Source organism: Salvia miltiorrhiza, chromosome 2 (genome assembly GCF_028751815.1).
Source record: "Salvia miltiorrhiza cultivar Shanhuang (shh) chromosome 2, IMPLAD_Smil_shh, whole genome shotgun sequence".
Taxonomy (NCBI): Eukaryota; Viridiplantae; Streptophyta; class Magnoliopsida; order Lamiales; family Lamiaceae; genus Salvia; species Salvia miltiorrhiza.
This window is the reverse complement of record NC_080388.1, coordinates 31128910-31149214: the sequence shown is the minus strand read 5'-3', so window position 1 is coordinate 31149214 and position 20305 is coordinate 31128910. Positions and strand designations below refer to the sequence as shown.

The 20305-nt window shown below is 35.2% G+C and overlaps 1 protein-coding gene across 1 annotated transcript; it reads left to right on the top strand.

The window, feature by feature from the left end:
• The first annotated feature begins 11200 nt into the window (after positions 1-11200).
• LOC131013318 (putative ubiquitin-conjugating enzyme E2 38) lies at positions 11201-15987 on the top strand. The gene is made up of 9 exons (XM_057941391.1): positions 11201-11573; positions 11659-11779; positions 13382-13471; positions 13615-13924; positions 14462-14592; positions 14672-14735; positions 14900-15039; positions 15128-15439; positions 15519-15987. The coding sequence occupies exons 1-9, from the start codon at positions 11527-11529 to the stop codon at positions 15786-15788; spliced, it is 1485 nt and encodes a 494-aa protein (XP_057797374.1). The 5' UTR covers positions 11201-11526; the 3' UTR covers positions 15789-15987.
• Positions 15988-20305: the final 4318 nt, after the last annotated feature.

Here is a 20305-nt window from a genome sequence, read left to right as displayed (position 1 = left end):
AGAGGAGTCCCGTGAGATCGTGTGTTCATATGCAACCTACAGAAACAGCAAAAAGATCAGAAAAGAAAAATAAAAACAAAAAAAAACTTGCAGTACTATAAAGTCCTATTGGAAATATTAAAGCAAAATCTAAACAGTCCCCGGCAACGGCGCCAAAAAGTTGATCACTATTTTATTAGCAACAAAAATACCGCAACTAACACGGTGTAATCGTAGCACAGAAATAGCAAGCAGAGTATCGTATCCACGGAGACTGTAAAATGAAATTACTTTATCTATCTCCTAAACAGACTCTCACAGTATGCAGGTAAACGAAAACAGGAAGGTGAATATTGAACTAAGATTAAAACGAAATTAACAATAATTAAAAGCACGTAGGAAAATTCGAATAATAAAGACAACTGATCCTAGGGTAGTAAATTCATTAACTAAATCCACATAATAAATCCATTAATCCTATGTACCAGTTTAATCCAGTTATGATGAGAGATCACTAAATTAATCAATTACTCTCGCTAGAGCAGCAACGATCGTAGATTAGTAAATTATCTATCTCCGTTAGGTCTCAAGAAAATCTACTAACTCCCAATAGCTCCTAAGAATAGCTCCCTATGATTCACCTATCTCCGCTAGGTCTCAAGGTTAAAATCATATCATACATTCCTGAATCCGCTAAACAGTTATCTCCGCTAGGTCTCAAACCGAATAGCTAAACATGCAAACTATTGATCAGATAATTCACAAGAATTTAAGCACCAGGAATTATGAATCATAAACTGGAAGGCACAAAGGTATTAACAAATAAATCACATAAATTCAATCAACTATTTACAAACCCTAGAATCAGCTAAAGGAAACTAGCCAGACATGCTAAAATAAAACATAAACATAATTAAATAAGAAAGCAATTGAAAGAACTGAATTAAATAAAACTCTGAATAAAACAATTGTAGCGGCTTGAATCTTCAATCTTGTGAAAATCCAATCCAAGCTGTAAAAACTGGAAAGCAATAATAATCTAAAGCTATGAAACTGAGAAAATAAAGTTGGGAACTGAAAAAGGAACTGGGAACCCTAGATAGGTCAAAAGAAGACCTATTTATAGTACCAGGGTAAAATACAGAGTTTGAAACCCAGAAGAACTCCAAAAACGCGCAAAACTGAAAAATCCGGGTAGCCGGCGACCTGCCCGGCGACCCATCCGGCGGTCGCCGGCCCAAGCACAAAAATCCTTCATCTGGCGGCGATCGCCGCGTCTTTTCCAACGTTCCAGAAGATCCGGCGACCCAGGCGGCGGTCGCCGGTCAGGTCGCCGGAAATCCTTCTTCGGGCGGTGGTCAACGGTGTTTGACCGCCGGATTCTGACTGCTGCGCGCGATGTTTTCGTTTCGGCCATAACTTTCTCGTCCGAACTCGGATTTTCGATCCGTTTGCGCTCACGAACTCGTATCGAGACGATCTACAACTTGTATTTTAGCACAGTTTTCCAAATTCGAACTCAATAAACCTGAAATTTCCTTCAAAGTTCGAGTAAGAATCATGTTTCAAAAGATAAAGCAAATTAAGCACAAAACAATCATCCAACACTTAGTTTCCTATAAAATTGACATCATATGAACACTAAAACCATGGAAACATGAGTGTTATCAGCCCCGAGCCGTCTATCGCCGCCTCGTCTGTCACTCACGTCCTCTGCATCGGCTTGGGTCGATGGCAATTGCAGTAATCGACGAGTTGCAGGAGAGTTGAGATTATCCAAATCCAAGGGAAGTCCACTGGCATAAGTGAGGTCGTCGCAGAGAAGAGAAGAGAGGGGCGGCACACGTTTTGCGGAGAGGGTGAAGGGGTATACCCTCCATTCTTGACCTTGGCCCAAAAACACCCCAGAGTCTATAAAAAAGGTACATTTAAACCCAGCAAGTTAACAGCGTTAGACGGTCGTTTAGAGCCTGGGTTTAAATGTACCCTTTTTATTGACTCTGGGGGTTTATTTGGGCCAACATCAAGAATGGGGAGGGATACGCTCTAAGGGTGTCTTGTTTAGGGGGGCATTTTGTTCGCTATTTTATTTAACACGCCGCAAGTGTACGGGTGCAATTGTGTACAGTAGCAAGCAAGGTCGTATTCCACAGAGACTGAATTAACCAATTCCTATCCTAAATTATTCTACTCTATATGAACAAACGAAATTAAGAGTTTTGTTTTTAAAACTAAAAAAATAAAATAAATACTGGAAACAAAATAAATCAAGCTGTGAAACAGAGAAACAAATAAGAGAAGATTTCCCAAGGCGAAGGTTTCAACAGATTCACCTAACTAACATGTTCAATTCAATTAATCAGATGATTTCTAAGGCAATCTCTAAGCTAGTTCATACCCACTCCCGTGGCATACAAACCGTTGATTACATGCAAGGTTACCATCCCTGGATCACACTTCTAACATGTAACTCCTAAAAGTTCCAAGGATTAATGCCCTCACAATTATCAATTCCCTTTAGAATTAAAATAAATGTGTTCTATGTTCTTAGTTCACGTAATAATCATCATCTCCCGATCTCAAATTAAAACCTATGATTATGCTAAATTGGTGATCAAGAAATAAAGCAAACAATTATAACAAGAACATAAAAAGAAATAACGATCTCAATTAATTGAATCAAACAGTCAGAAATTCAAATCATGTCTACTCCCTAAACCCTGGGAAAAAGGAATTTTAGCCACATATAGACATATGACTATAAATCAATATCTCAAATAAACAATTAAACATTCAACAATAAAAACCGTAGTAAAATCAAGAATCTTCGGTTCTTGCTCTGCTCCGTTCTTCGTCTCTCACAGCTCTCAGGACAAGTAAAAAATATGATAGATGGTGATAAAAGTTACTTTCAATATGTTTCTGGGGAGTATTTATATGCCCTAGGTCTCAAAATATAGGTCAAAACCGTGTAGGATCGAAAAATAGCTGAAATAATAGAAAAATCGCGCAAAAACTGTGCTGTCACGCGGCCCGAGGCGCGGCCGCGAGCCCAGCCCGCATGAGGCGCCATGAGGTTCTGACAGCTTTGCGCAGCAATTTTGTTTTTGCTCGTTCTCCCTCGTCCGAACTCTGATTTACGATCCGTTTGCGCTCATGAACTTCTCTTGGGACGAACTACAACTTGTATTTCAGTAAATTCTTCCAAATTCTGCTTTATTATTTCTGAAAATTCGTTCAAACAACAAGCAAGTGACAAGTTTTGACCATAAACCAATATAAGCTCAAATAAACCATCAAACACACAAAATCCTCATAACTAAACATCAAATATGACACCAAAAGGTAAAAATGTATATTTATCAATGACGGACCGCTTAGTGCAATGCATATTTGTGTACAATGTTATGTAATATATGTGTTTATATATATGGATAAATGTGTTCAATTATATGCATAATTTAGGTGGCGAGCGGCGAGCGACGAGAGGCACCTGACCGATCGCCTAGTGCAATGCATATTTGTGTTCAATTATATGCATAATTAAGGAGGCGAGCAGTGGCGAGAGACACATTCGTCTAGTGCTATGCATATTTGTGTGTACTATTATATGTGTTTACATATGTGCATATTTATGTTCCATTATATGCATAATTAAGACAGCGGAGGTGCGAAAAAAAATTCAAACCAAAAAAAAAACTAAAACGTATATATTTTTTAATTTCCAAAATTTGTATTCCTATTTACCCTTGCGTGTATTTTGCCTTAGAGCATCTGCCTCGTGTCACATGCTTAATGGGCTACGTAAATAAAATATGTGATCCAGATTTAAACCTATCTACTATCTCACCTATATATATATATATATATATATATATATATATATATATATGGTGTGGTTCTAGAGAGAACTACATTATTTGTGAGAACGTGAGAACCATCAAATCTAATGTATCCACTGTAAATATTAATGCATTCGCTGTTAAAATTAATACTCTCAAAAAAATAAAAAAATTGCTCCCTTCAGGATTCGAATCCAGGATCCGCATTCATCCAATAAGATGATGCATCCACTGTAGATCTTGATGATTGAATGACTGAAAATAGTTCTCCGTTCTTCTTTTATTTAGTGGTTCTTTCTTGAACCTCTCCCTATATATATATATATATATATATATATATATATATATATAGGGGAGGGCTATTCAGAAAACTCATCTTAGACTATAAAATAGGAACTAATATTGACCATAGATCTAGTATAGTTGAACGGCCCAGATTTAATATTTCTCAATTTCTGGAATTCGAAGCTTATAAACTGAAAATGCATACAAATTTTTCATTTAAGGGCATGATGTGGATTTTAATTTTGACCCTCCAATCTACAACAACTCGTCTCCGAAAATAGCGTGCAAGTAATAAGGGAAGTAAAATCTCTTATGTAATCTATGTATATCAAAGCTAAGGCGTATACAAAAATATCATTTTCCAACTTAATAGTTTATGAACCAAGAAGGTAGGGTTACGTTCTTTCGTTTCATTTTGTGCAGCGAATTTTTGTCAGCCTGCGCCGCCGATTTATATAGATTAATAGATGAGTTGATCCTAGAAAAATACCACTCGACGCAGTTAATATACTTTGGTAATGGCGAAGACCAAAGGTAACCCCCCTGGTGAGTGCGACGGGACTTTGTTTAAACACTTTTTTTTTTTTCTTGATTCGAGATGATGAACTCAGAAATTTTGTGAACTTATTGTTTTCTATATGAAGAACACGAGTATTTATGTGGAATCTATGATTTTGATTCTTTAATGTTTCACTTCGATGTATGGGGTCAGAGAAAACTATTTTATGAAAGGTCTTTTTCGTGTTCTTCGGTATGGCTGTGCGTTTTATTACGTGTCTTTATTGGAACTTAAGTTTGTATCGATTTACTGTATATAGTATGAATTAAAATTAACATGCATCATGTGATCTATGGAAATGTTTGTGCATCGCATCAGTGGTGCGAATGAATTAGAATGGTGTACCGTATGAATTATTCAAACTGATGTAATTATTGGGTTTTGTAATCTCTATAAATCTGAATGAATTTGTGGTATGACTTGTATGAACTATTAGTCTTAATTATCTTAAGGATGTATATTTGTTTGGGTTAAATAATGTGAACTTAATTGTAGTATAATGTTTAATTGTAAAACATAGTGTGTGTTCCATTATGCGTGTATTTCTATGTTTGAATTTGTATGTGATGAATCTTCTTAACATTCATTTTTTGGTGTTTAGTGAGAATACGGTGAATTTGCTTGTTTAATTAACCCAATTTATTTTCACATCCGGAGTTTATAAATTCAGTATACTTTGTTTAATTTTATTATAAATAATGAAATTAAGATTTTATATTAAAGGGAATAGTTAATGCTTGTTCATTATTTTCAGCAGGTAGTGCGCAACTTTCTTGGCTGAGATTAAAAAGAAAAACGTGTCAAAGATGTGGTGGATGTTGGTGCGAACAAATACTACGATGGGGTGTTTGAGAATCTTGCTATAAAGATCGACACTACTTTGTTTGGATGATGCCTTAATGAAACTGCAATTCATATTATTAAGATTGAGTTGTTTTATATTTTGGGATACATTTCTGAACTGTTTTATTTGTATTTATTTTAGTTTGAATAAGTTTAATTTGGTGCCACTTTTGACATGGTCTTAATAAATTGGTGTTGGTTTCTTATGGTTTAGATAAATGGGTGTGTTTTCTATGATAGTTTATGTATAAATATTGGAAAAAGTTATGTCAAACTCGTATCGTATGGTAATACACATGATAAGATGAAACATCCAATAAACAATCAATAAAATTGTAATATAATGATAAGATGCAATCCACACTGTATTAATGGTCACTCGTGGTCACTCTCTTCTTCTACGACCTTTCCACAATTGCACGAGTCGTGCCGAACCAGGCGACTACATTTCTTGCACCTGCTCATAATGTTAAGGCCAAGGTTCCACATTACAACAAACATTCACGTAATTAAATAATTTAATTTTAAAATGCAATCGAATCTTCTAATTACATTTATTCATAATGTTCGTAACAATTTTAAGACAAGACAAAATACTTATCCCGAATTATGAATTATTACGATCAATGTTATGCATTGATAGTCCATTGTGTATAAACTGAATTTAAATGAATTGAACAAATTCAGTATGAAATATTATCAATAGTTGTACGCATTATTTCCACTATTAGTGATACTTTTATCATACACTACACATAATGAATTAATAAAACAAGTGGTATGAATTAACAATAAATATATGTGAATTTGAAATTACATGCGATCACTTACACATTATAAAAATGCATTCGGTCAATACTTCACCATAATTCGTTCAATAAATATATGTGAATTTGAATAGTTCATACATTGTTAATGTAAAATTGATACAGTGTTGCATATCAGTTAATTAATTTATAATCCAATAATTCATACATTGATACTGTAAAATTCGTACAAAGTTGTATTTTAATTATTCATAATCCAATAATTCATTCATTGTTAATGCAAAATTCGTACGTAAGCTGAAGAACTGACTTTTTATTTATTTATTTATTTATTTTGGACTTAATAATTCATACACGTTAATTCATGTCTAATGAATAATTAGTGCATATTAATGTGTAATCCATACACAGTATCATCACAATTTAGATTCAAACATGGAAAAACCCACGTTACAACAGTGGGTGAATAATAAACATGCGGTGAACTAATTAACAATAATGATATGTGAATTGATAGTTGCAATTTACGAATTCATAATTAACAATATAAATGTTAATGAATCAATTAAATTATTTTATTATGGCTCGTAAATGAATGTTAATGTATTGGATTCAATAATGAAAATAATATAAGTATTAAATATTGTGATCCCTTAAATCTTGGAGTAATTGAATCTTGAAATGTAAAATTACTTAATAACCCTAAACTAAATTGACGTGTAGTTTACAGCTGAAAAAAGGGATTAAATCTGGCCATCCGATTTTTTAGATCTAAAGGTCCATATTAGTTCCTATTTTATAGTCTAATCTTAGTTTTTATTTTAGCCTCCCCCTATATATATATATATATATATATATATATATAGGAATGGGATCATATAGATCCCAATGCTTATAATAGATCCCTAGATCCAAATCTTGACCACACATTTATGACATGTGGCGCATCAAGATGGTGACACGTGGCAAGGATTCCAAGGCAAAATCTGGAGGGGTAAAATTGGAATGTAATTTTCGGATTTAATAATTAAAAAAAAATATATTTTTTTTTTAGATTTTCTCAAAATAGATATATTTTAGATGCATATAGTTTCACACAAAAATGCATAAAATTTTCACATGAAATGCATAACTTTGAACAGAAAAATGCATTTAATTTTTCCAGTTTTGGTATTTTCACCACCCCACCCCATACCACCCCCCAATCCAGCCCACACCACCCCCCAACCCTCCCCATTACCACCCCCCAAAAATATGCATGTTTCACATGCATATAAAATCAAACAAAAATGCATAAAGTTTTCACATAAAAATGCATTAAATTATATAAAAAATGCATTTCATTTTAATAAATCTGGTAGTTTCGCCACCCCACCCCTGCCCCTCCCCCCTGCCCACCCCCCCACCCCCACCCCCCCAAAATATTTTTTTTTTTTCAAAAACTGATTTTCTAATTGCTGGCCCACCCCCACCCCCACCGACCCACCCCCCCACCCCCCACCCCCCCCAAAATTTTTTTTTTTTTTTTATATTTTTAAAAACTGATTTTCAAAAAAAAAAAAAATTTTGGGGGTGGGGGGGGGGTGGGGGGTGGGTGGGTGGGGGGTCAGTGGTCAGAAAATCAGTTTTTGAGAAAAAAAAAAAAATTGGTGGGAGGGTGGGTGGGTGGGGGTGGGGGGTGGGTGGGGGGGGTGGGGGTAGGGGTGGGTCAGTGGTCAGAAAATCAGTTTTTAAAAAAATAATTTTTTTTTTTTGGGGGGGGGTGGGGGTAGGGGGTGGGTGGGGGTGGGGTTCTGGGGTGTGGGGGGTGGGGTTGGGGTGGGGTGAAATCTTATGCATATTTATTTGAAACTTTATGCATTTTTATATGAAAGTTCATGCATTCTCGTATGAAACTTTATGCATCTAAAATATACCTATTTTGATAAAATATAATTTATTTTTTTTTGAATTTCGAAAATTACATTCCAATTTTACCCCTCTCCAGATTTTGCCTTGAAATGCCTTGCCACATGTCACCATCTTGATGCGCCACATGTCATAAATGTGTGGTCTAGATTTGGATCTACGGATCTATTATAAGCATAGGGATCCACCGGAACCCAACCCTATATATATATATATATATATATATATATATATATATATTAAAAATAATGTACCATACAAAAAATCATAACACCAATAGAAACAGAATACTCCTTTCGTCCTAATTTCCTTTTTGGGCGTCCTATTTATAATGTTCATATAATCCGAAAAATAAAATAATTTTACTTTATCTATTTTATTTATCTTCTTATTTACTTTATTTATATATTTTTTAATTTGTGTGTCTTATTTTTTGGAACATTATCATTGAAATTGAGAGAGTACATAAATATTTGATACATAGATAAACATGTCTATTGTAGGGGTGTGCAGCGAGTCAAACTCGGATCGACCCGGACCAACCCGCCGGGTCTGCTGAACTGAAAATTTTGAGAGGATGGACCGAAAAATATGTGCGGGCCGACCCAGACCCGGATTGAACCCGAGCAACGGGTCCGGTTCGGTCCGGGTCCGACCCGCTATAGAGGCTTTGCAGTTTCTTCACCATCTCATAATTACCTAATCATGTCGTTGGGATACGTATGTATATGCTCAAATATTAATGTTGTTGTTTTGCCCCCACAGTTACTTACTTCAAATTCAATGCTTAAATAAGAAAATTTTCAATAAGGTAAAAAAAAAAATTGACCACCCCTCCCTCGTCCCTCCCACTATGGGTAGAATCAGACCACATAGGCATATTTTCAATTAGGTTTAGGTGAGTAAGTTAGAAATTTTAATTTAAGTTTTTATTAATAATTGAATATTATTATAAATATTAAATATATACATTAAATATTAAATTTATAAGAGTACGTGTCAGTTCCGAGTTCGGCGGGTTCGACCGGATTTCGACCCGGACCGATCCGGAAAAATTCGGTTCCAGAAAATGGACCCAACCCGGTCCGAACATATATAGTGGGCCGATCCGGTCAGGACCAAACCTGTCGGTCCGGGCGGGTTCGACGGGTCCGGGTTGGGTTTACTCACCCCTAGTCCATTATTTATTTATTTTTTCGTTCATGCATAAACTCATTTTTTGACCCTCTCTCCGTAATTTAAGCCCATCTTCATCCTTCTCATCACCTCTATGTCTGTTCTCAGTGGTGTTCAATGTTCACTTTCATTTAACTGAAGATTCATTTTCTTTTTCTTGAGGGGGACTGAAAATCCAATTTTAACATCAATAAAAGTAAAATGACCAAATACATATATCAAATTATTCTAATGCCAAATTTAGCCAAAATGTGGATTTTAATAGATTAATATACTTAAATCGGATTAAAAGATCACAAAATATGAAAACCAAAACAGTTTTTTGGATTTAATTGAAATTGGGTGGTTTGATCTAACTTTTAAAATATAATATAATACTATAACTCCTCAACATTTTCTTTGTTTCAAAATATAAAGTAATTTATAAAGTAAGATACTAATATATATCATATGTTTATATTCCATCACCTAAATGAGATAAGTAATACTACTAAACATAATTGTATCATACCATTAATTTACTTCCTCCGTCCTGATTATCTTGAGACAAAATTTTTGACACGAGATTTAATAAATTAGTGTTTTGTGTGTTAAGTGTAGTAGGTGAAATAGTGCAAAAGTGAATATTTTTTTTTGTCAAATAAAAAAATATCTCAAAATAGGTGAAATGCTAAAAAAGAAAATTGTCTCAAAATAGGTGAGACGGAGAGAGTATTAATATACTAAACTACCATAATTTACAAATATTGTAAATAATTTATCATACAATACAACATATACGAGTGAAAGTGTGTTTTCTTCGATGAAAAGGGTGGAAAACATGTATTTTAACCCATTTCACTCTTTTTACTAGGGGTGAGCAAACTTAAACCAGACCTGCTAAACCGAGCCGAACCGACGGGTTCGGTTCGGACCGGACCGACCCAATATGCCTATGCGGTCCGGTCCGAGTCTATTTTTTAGGACCGAAAAGTTTTTAGGTCGGTCCGGATCTGAACCCGCTCGAACCCGGACCGACCCATACATTTTAGAAAATAATTATTTAATCTATATATTTATAATAATATTAATAAATATATTAATTTTCACCTAAATTCTAAATTTCTAATCTAATAGTGTACTGTGTAGAATGCTAGAATCTCAATTCTAAATTAAAATAATTATTTAATTTATATATTTATAAATTATGTAATGGATTGATTTTAATTTATATTTTTTCTTGTGATTGTGGATTGGGAATATTTGAGACTACTATATGTGCTCGTATGAAATTTCTTTAGTTTTAAATTTGAATATTAAGTGTAAAATAGAAAGAAAGAAAGAAAAAACCGGCGGGTCGGACCCGGACCGAATCGGACCCAATGTTCGGGTTCACTCCGGTCTTGGGCCGGTCCTTTCCGAAAATTCGATCCGAATCTGTCAAAATTTTATAAAAAATTTCGGTTCATCAAACCCGACGGGTCGGTTCGGGGCCGACCTGCTACTCATCCCTACTTTTTACATATTTATAAGTAAGTTTCAATAACATCAAACAAAAGTTTTGACAGTTATATTACTTTCCGTTCATAATAATTTTATCATGAATTATTAATTTGATAATACTTTTTCAAATTATAAAAAGAATAGAATTAAAAAAAAAGTTATTTAAAAGGGCCACACTCAAATATCAATCCATAACTCAAACAAATAAATTATAAATGATAGATGGTTAATGGCCAAAGCTAGAAGTCTTGGGTTCGACTTTCTTTATTTACTTGTTAATTTATTGAAAAAAGGTAAAAATAGAAAAATAGTAAATGGCATGATGGTAGTAATTGTGAGTTGAAGGGGTCGTTTGTGAAGACAAACCTGACAATGCAACCTATGAAACGACGATCCCATGTCTACAAACACACCTTACGCGCGAACCTAACGAAGAAAACACTCACTCTTCCTCTCTCTCTCTCTCCAAAATTCTAAAATTGTGGAACTAAATTATGGTTAGCAGAAGTCTCGAAAACCTTGTGTGTTATATTATTCCCTCATATATACATAGAATCCACGAATCATACACAACCCTCAAACCTCAACTGATAAGTTCCCCCTAAATCAGGGGATAAAGAGCCGTCACCTAGTACAATTCGAGCCCTAGTTTTTGCATATATTTGGATCCTTTTGTCCTCGTTTCATGGAGTCTCCCACCGCCTTTCCACGATACATCCCTCAGAATTCCAAGTATTTTTCTTTCTTATTTTCGCTCTGTCTCTCAACTTGTACGTGCATGATTCCAGATTTTGAATTTTGGATGTTGATTGCTCAGGAAAAGGACATTGCCGGGTGGTGGAACTTCATCGCCACTGTGTAAAGAGGTGGCGGCGTCGGAGATACCGTCGCAGGCGATGGATCGCTCTTCTGAGCCCAACTCTTCGAAGCAGCAAGAGGTGACAGATTTGTTTTTGTGGTGTTAAATTGTTTCTATTGTCGTCTTGTGATACGTTTCTGTCCATGGTTTTGTTTTATGAGTTGTTATGATTGGAATTTTGGCAACAGATTGTGTTTTTTCTGCGGATGGTTTGTCATCGAAGTGAAATAGTATTCATCAGGGTGAAATTATTCGTAGAATGCAACTAGAATTTTGCTCCTATCCTGATATAATCATTGGCAATTATCTTTCAACAGTTGGTGAGTTGTGAGGATCACGTTTTCTTTTTTCCTTTGGTCTTGGACGAAACTTCATAATCCCTTATAATTCTTTTCCCTTCTCTTTTTTGCTGTTTCGAATAGAATTACCTTTTGGGTTTATTAACCACTGTAGTTTTTTGCTGCACTGTTAACAAAGCAGTGAGCTTGAAGTAGTTAGAGAAGCTTATTTCACCCCTACAAGAAATAAATTATTGGGATGGGGGTTGCGGCATGATAACTTGATTCCCCTGTTTCTAACTTCTCTGCAATAAACTTTTGAACAAATTGTGGATATAACCCTTTTCTTGCTTTGAGCAAAAACTGAAGTAAGCGGTCCTAATGCAATTGTTTTGTTGTATATGCATAAACCAAAATCTATATGAAAAAAAATCTGAAACAATGATTTTGGATTTTGAGATATTTGAAAGTGAGCCTTGCTGAGATTAACGCATTTTATCTGTTACTTGTACTTGGATTCAGTTTCTCATTGACACTCTATTTTCTTGGTCATTAGAAGTAGGTTATTTGGTTTTAAAGTAGTGACATTATATCACAATGCACGCATATTGTGATGATTGAGAAAAGGCAAGAGATGATTTTAGTGGTCTCTGTAGCTTGTTTCCATAGTTTTCTTATTTGTTTACTTATCTATGAAGGTATGGGCTGGGCTGTTGTTTAAAGCCTTAGGTATAGTCATGTTTTAAATTGCTTTATTATTTATGCCGTAGAATTTGAGTCGCTAGGTAACAAAAAAGTTATATTAGTCGAGTTGGCCTGCAAGGCTTTTTTTTTTTTTTTTTTTTTTGTCTTTTGCAATTTCTCCTGCGACCTATTTTTTTTAATTCTCTTTTAGTTTTACTCGTTTCAGTATAAGCTTTGGTTTGAATTCTCTTTCATCTGGGAATACTGGGAATACCCTTCAATGTGTCACAGAATCAATGTACATACTGCTTTCAGTGAGGTCTTGGGTGGGGAGATATTGCGATTTATTTTTTTGACAGGAAAGTCCGTAGAAAGTGTACATATGATGTTTATGGTAGCATATTGTCAGTTTCATATGGTTTTTTTAAATTAGCTTCATCATAAATATCAATGCTACCACCTGTTTCTTCTGTTTCTTCTGGGCCCTCTAGTCCTCCTTAGGTTCAAAAATATTCTCAATCACATCTGCCCTCATACACATAAGATTTGTCTATAGAAATCTTCCATTTTCTTCCCTTCTGTACTTCATAAACTCTATGTGTTTATCACAACACATGCTTATACTGATACTTTTGTATATCTATTCCCTTTCCTAGTAACTGGATTTATAAAAGTAACCTTTCATCCTCCATTAACATATCATTCCAAATGTCTTGAAGGTTCCTGAAATAATAGATGTTGACATGTTAGAAGACTGTGATGATGCTTCGTTGATGGATAGTGAAGTTGATGGGAGTGCTAAAGGGAAGGTATCTCTGAGTTCTTAGCTATCCGGTTGACTACCCTCTTAGAATCTTACTGTTGGATTGGCAACCTATACTTTCCTTCTGAATTCTTTTATTATCTCAGTGATGACAAATTTAATGAAATGTTTCTTTCCGTTTTCTGACAGAAAGTCCTCTCGAATTCTTCTGCTGGTATTAGTGGTTTAGCAGATCAAGAATCTGCAGATGACATGGCAACATCAAATGATAGTGCTGCAGAATTAGAAGATTATGGAGATGGTTCATACTTTGGAGAGGATGAGTGGGTGGATACAGATTATGATGGTATGATTGATGATGACAATGATCATTTGGAAGCACGTTTTGATAACATGGAGCTTCCACCTGGAGTTGAGGCGCCTATCCCCTGGTTTCGGAGTTCTCCTAAAAATGATACAAAGGGCCCAATCAAGGGCCCTAGCACTTCAACGAATTCAGGTTTGCAACTTATCTCTCTTAACTTGAACCTATCTGAATCCGTATGATCATTGAAGTACTGCCAAATGAAGGATCTCCAACTTTGTTGAGCAGTTCACTGACAGGCATACAGATGGATGTAGGCAACTAAATATGAATGGAATATACTTCTAAAATGGTTCGATCCTAGTCTAGGTCAGATGACATCCTCGACTTGGGTACTGCTGCCAATCTGAGTTCACAACTTTGAGGGGTTGTTTTACTCGTAATTATATGAAAGAACCTTTTACTCTTAGTAAAGAGTAAAAGGAACTAACCCGTGCATCCCATACTGTTGATGCCAGTCATTAAACCAGTTTTCTTTTGCTCCCAATACCTCCAAATTCTTTATGATTGGCAGTAATAGCTATATCTGACATTTTAACATGGCCATCAAAGGAAAGGCACTTGGAATTGGAAACTTGTACCTGGTTGGAAAGCCTCTGCGTATTTTCTTTGTGTCCTTTAAATTCATGAACTGTAAATTCTGCTCATAATGTAAAGTTGCATTGTCAACAGGGAGTTCACTGCGGACAGGAATGATAAAGGTGGTGGATGAAATTGTGCAAAAGTTTGACAATTTTGCAAAATTTGACACTGTTGATGATTACTCGGATCACTACTACTCCATTAAAAAGAGTTCTGAAGTGGTGAGGACGAGTCTCGATGTGTACTTAATCATGTCATATAAAATCTTTTTTTTAGATATATCTTTGATCTGTGGTATAGGCAGAAAAGAACTGGTCGAAGAGAATACAAGAAGAATGGAAGATTCTTGAAAAGAATTTGCCAGGTAAGTTCTAGAAATATCCTTTGAAATTGTTTTTACCAGCCTGTGAATGTGGTTTACACGGAGAAGAAGAAACCATCGATCCTCCATTCTATGCTTATGGTGTATCACACATCTCATCTGTCTTCCCGTTATCAATTCATATTCTTCTACTCTTTGTCCGCCAGCTGAGGTATATGTGCGGGCCTATGAATCGAGGATGGATCTTATGAGAGCCGTGATAATTGGGGCTGAAGGAACACCCTACCATGATGGTCTCTTTTTCTTTGATATCCATTTCCCCGGCAGTTATCCTAATATTCCACCTGTATGCTTCTGATCTCTAGATCCTAGATCTTTGTGTCAATTATCTCCATCGAGCTGAAAATTCACTACTTGCTCTCTGTTTTTGGCAGGAAGTCTATTATTATTCAGGCGGTCTTCGAATCAATCCTAACTTGTACAAGTGTGGAAAAGTATGCCTGAGCCTTCTGAACACATGGCCGGGGACCAGAAAGGAGAAGTGGATTCCCGAGCAGTCAACCGCGCTACAAGTTTTGGTCTCCATACAAGGATTGATATTAAATGCAAAACCCTACTTTAATGAGCCTGGGTATGAACTTGAAATGCGAACAAAACGAGGGGAGGACAGCTCCTCAGCATATAATGAGAATACATTCATATATTCCTTGAAGACTATGGTTTACAGCATGCAGAAGCCTCCCAAGGTATGATTAGTTTATTGTCTTTTCAGAATCGAATCCACGCATGTATCATGATAAGCTCTTACATTGCTTTCCCTTGTAGCACTTTGAGGATTTTGTCGTGGGGTATTTCCGCAAGCACGCTCGATATATTCTGGTGTCCTGCGTGGCCTACCTGAACGGAGCTGAAGTGGGTTGCCTCGTCAGAGGCGGTGTTCGCGATGCTGACAAGGACGACAAGAGATGCTCAGAGCAATTCAGGAAAAGCCTGGGTAAATACATCACTGTTCTGGTAAATACATTTATGGAAATTGGAGCAGACGGTTGTCAGGAGTTCCTAGCTTCAGCTAAGAAAAGTAGTGAAACGGAGTAGCAACTGGTGTGGGTGTTTAGATCAGAATTTGCATGCTATATATCGCGTGACTAATCGTTGTGGGAAGTATATTACTTGCCTTTGTCATGACTTTTTCAAGTAACAAGTCTATATTGACAAACAATACAATGTGTGTATATATTTATCGTTCTGTAAATTTTGCTTGCATAATGTAGGATTCAAATTCCGATCCTTGACATTTTTGCTGTGCTCCGCCATATGTAGTATTTGCTTACATTATCGAGGCACATTTTTATGCATCTGGCCTATTTAGATTTTTATGAAGACTGATAAACTCTAATTAGTGTTAATTTTTATGACATGAGTTTTAAGAAAATATTGGAGGATGTGTTTAAAATGGAGAAATGGTCCCATCAAATTGATTTGTTAATAATTAATAAATGGTTTATGAAATGATTTTTTTGTAAATATTATGGCTGGATGAGGTTAAGCAAAAGTGTATATGTCATAAAATAGAAAGATCACACTTAATATGCACGGGTGAAAATGACAAAAAGATCATATTTATCATGAACGGAGGGAGTACTTAGTTAATTGTCTCTATCCACAATGTGTGGATTTTTGCACATGAGTTTTTGCATACATTAGTTCTCACTATATTTATTGATGAAAATAGGAAAAAGTTTAAATGAGAACTCATAATTATTATGAGAATGGAGAATCATTCACAACCCTTCATTTGTTAAGATTTACAATGAATGCATCACCTTATTGTATATGAATGCATCACTTTCCGTTATATTATTAGCATACTATAAGTGCATGAGTATCGTTAAATTATTAGCAGGCTATAAGTGCACATGTATACAAAGCAAGGTTGTAACCACATGGACTGAATGAAATTGAACAACTAATTACTACTAATAAATTACTTTTTTACTATCTAGACGATCTAAATTAGGTTTGAGAACTACTACAAAACAATGATAAAAGAATAATAAAAAATAAATAAAAGCAAGCCTAAGGAAAATCAAATTGAAAAAGCTAGTCTAGGGTCGGTTTCAATGGTTAATTCAACCTAAATTCACTTAAATCAACGAAGTACATAAAAAGGCTCAACCTTTTCAAGGAAAATCACACAAATAGTTTAGGGTTATTAGCACCTAAATACACAAATTTTGGGGATAGTTTAATTTTGCACATGAACTTTAAAAAGTGTAAAAAAATACATGAACTTTAATGTTGTAGCAATTTTATCACAAATTCAAATGTTGTAGCAATTCTATAAAAATCTTACGATTTACGGGGTTAAAGATGTCTTATACGATACTCCATCCGTCCCAGCTTTTAGTATCCAACTTTCCTTTTTTGGTCGTCCACATTTTGGTATCAATTTCTATTTTTAGTAAAAGTAGGTGGAGCCCTTACTCCATTTTAATTATTTTAACTCTCACATAAAATGTGGGACCCTTATTCCACTCACAACATATCTATCACTTTATTAAAACCTGTGCCGTTCTCAACTGGATACCAAAAGCCGGGACGGAGGGAGTATCTTTTAGAGATGTCCTATACAATGTCACAAATTCAATTTTTGCTCAAACTAAAGTTGACGTGGCAAGTCGAAATATCGACATGTATTCATCGGACGTTTTAAAAAATGACATCGTATAGGACATCTCTAAAAGATATCGTATAAGACATCTCTAAACCCGTAAATCGTAAGATTTTTATAGAGTTCGGATATCTAATATTTGAATTTGTGATAAAATTACTACAACATTAAAGTTCATGTATTTTTTTACACATTTCAAAGTTCATGTGCAAAACCAAACTACCTCCAAATTTGGTGTATTTAGGAGCCAATAACCCAATAGTTTAAACCAACTATAGTAATGCCTAAACTGTTGATTAACATACTAGCATGTCCTATATTCCAGTTCATGCATTAATTATCCCATTTCGATCTCAAGTGAACACAACAAATTATGCTCAATTGATAGTCAATCAATTAACAAATAATCATTCAAGAACATAAAAAGAAAATGAGGGTCGTGCTTGATTAATAAAAATAAATTCAAATCAAATCATCCATCTTTTTTCTAACCCTAAAATAATACTCCATCCGTTTCACAAAAATATGAACATTTGTAAGTGACACGAGTTTTAAGAAATATTAGATAAAAGTGTATTGTGAGTGGAAAAGGGGTCCCACTTTATAAAAAAGTAGTGATGAAAAGTAAAGGAATTGTGGTGGGGGGTAGTGTACCAAAACAGAAATGTTCATATTTTTGTGAGACGCCCAAAAATGACAAAATGTTCATGTTTTTGTGAGACGGAGGGAGTAGAAAATTAGTTACACATACATCCAAAGACAAAGAAATTCATAGTAAAAAATAATAAAAATGGTAGAGAATTAATCTTAGAGTCGTGAAACTATTCGGTCTTGAAATATTGATCCCCTTGCTTTTCTTCTCTTCTTCAAAAGCTCAAAAGAATAAAAGTAGGCTAAGAATAAGATGATGAGAACCCTATATATGTTTTTTGAAGGGATATTTATAGGCTAATGAGGAGATTAGGTCTAATTATGAGTGAAAATCTACCATAAATAGGAAAACGACTATAAAATAAGGAAAATTTTGGGCTTTCTCGCGTATCAAGCTGGAAAATGTTGCGCCCGTGGCCCGTGCACTTGTTGGTCGCGGGATGTGGCCTTGAAAATAGCTTCTAGAGCGGTTGCTGCCATTAATTGCGACTTTCGCGATTCTTGCCATTTTGTAGCTAACGAGCCGCAGTCGCAATCCTGGTCGTGGCAAATTACGTGCAATCTTATTTTGACTTGTCCTCCTCATTCGAGCTTTGATTCACTCAGCGTTTCGCTCACGAAAGCTCAACCTCTTTAATCTGGACCATATTCTAGACCATATTTTCATAAAATTTTGACTAAAGGTGTAGACGAGTATCAATTCTCAAAGAATAGCAAAATAAACATAAACTTGTTTTAAACATGATTTTCTTATCTAAAATTGACACAATAACTCGTTTGAAACACACATAGAATCCATGTTTGTCGATCACTTGGGTTTGAATACTATAAAAGGCAAAAATTTCATTTTTTGGAATACCATAAATTTCACTGAGAATTTCACAACTTTGAACACTCAATGCAATATTATCGTATTTTCACAAAAAATATAATTCTTATAATAATTAGCCCTGTTGGGAAATAGAATAAATATCCTATCCTAGTTTTGATGTTCCCAAAATCCTTAGTTTTCATTTCTCTAGACTAGCCTCTTAATTTGAACACAACTGTTAGAGTTCAATCTTTTAGCTAGACTGAAGGTTACAGGTAACTAAAGTTTCTCCTTGTCGAAGACCGAAGAAACTGAAGACTTAGAAGATCAAAGCTTGAATAAAGATAGAACAACTGAAGGAAGACGTTGGTGATACGAAGGACATTGAAAACTAGAGACGTTCAGTTAAATTGGAAGACAATTTAACTGAAGACAACGACTGCTTAAGCGAAGGACAAAAGCTCTAACTGATTCCTCAGTTAAACTTAAAGTCTCACGTGCAAACACGTGTAAACAACGGAGCTTCGACTTGAGTTTATAAGTCAACATTCTTCATCAGACTGAAGCGTTGGTGCTCGCATTAAATGCTCCTGCAACAACATTAAATACATCAGATATGAAGATCATCTTTTCCAGTACATCAACTTTCATTTTTCGTGCTAAAGTTCAGAAACACCCTGCTCCAAGGACATAAAGGATTCAGACCTTCAACCAATCATGAGCTAAGAAGATTGAAGCCTCAGCCTAAAGCACAGAATGTCTCACAACGGTTGAAATCTTGAAGACCATATCTCCAACGGAGATATTCGGGACTTCACCTATAAATAGAGCTCGAGGATCGCCTTCAAATCTTCACCGATTCAAAGACACACGCTGAAGTTCTGTCAAGATTACAAGCCAGCATTAACTTAGACAAAACTTTGAATCGAAGAAGAGAGTACTCAAAAGTTGTAAAATTAGTTTTTCTGATTACCTAAACTCTCTTAGAAATCTAGGAAACCCCTGTTTTATCCTAAGCCTAGAATCGATTACTTGAGAGCCTGTTCTTAGTAATCTTAGTTGGAAGATTTCGAATCCCTTTTCAACCGAGTGAAAAGAGTGTTTGAGTAGAGAGGAGTTCAGACCAGGGTTCTGACTCCAGAGATCTTAGCCAAGCGCTACAAAGGCATTTGTGTGTCTTAGCGTGCTAAGAGAGAGCGAGAAATCCAACCCAGTGTGTTGGTACTAAAAATCTGATTTTGAGTTGTAAGGTTTGTTGTGCACCCGTAAGCATTAGCCTAGAGTGATTGTCAGACTAATCATCTCACTGTGGACGTAGGAATTTATTTTTCGAACCACGTAAAAATTCTTGTGTTCTTTATCTACTTTCAATTATTCCTTATCTGCGTTAAACTTGTTTCACAACTGAACTGGCTTAACTGAAAAGTGTAACTAATGATTTCATTAAGTGACAAACTCTTTCAAAAGGCTATTTGGATT

Excerpts from the sequence above, each read along its gene's own strand:
- LOC131013318 (XM_057941391.1), top strand. The coding sequence starts at position 11,527 with ATGGAGTCTCCCACCGCCTTTCCACGATACATCCCTCAGAATTCCAA. Across the intron at positions 11,574-11,658 it reads TACATCCCTCAGAATTCCAA|GAAAAGGACATTGCCGGGTG; the intron begins GTATTTTTCTTT and ends TTGATTGCTCAG. Across the intron at positions 14,593-14,671 it reads TTAAAAAGAGTTCTGAAGTG|GCAGAAAAGAACTGGTCGAA; the intron begins GTGAGGACGAGT and ends TCTGTGGTATAG.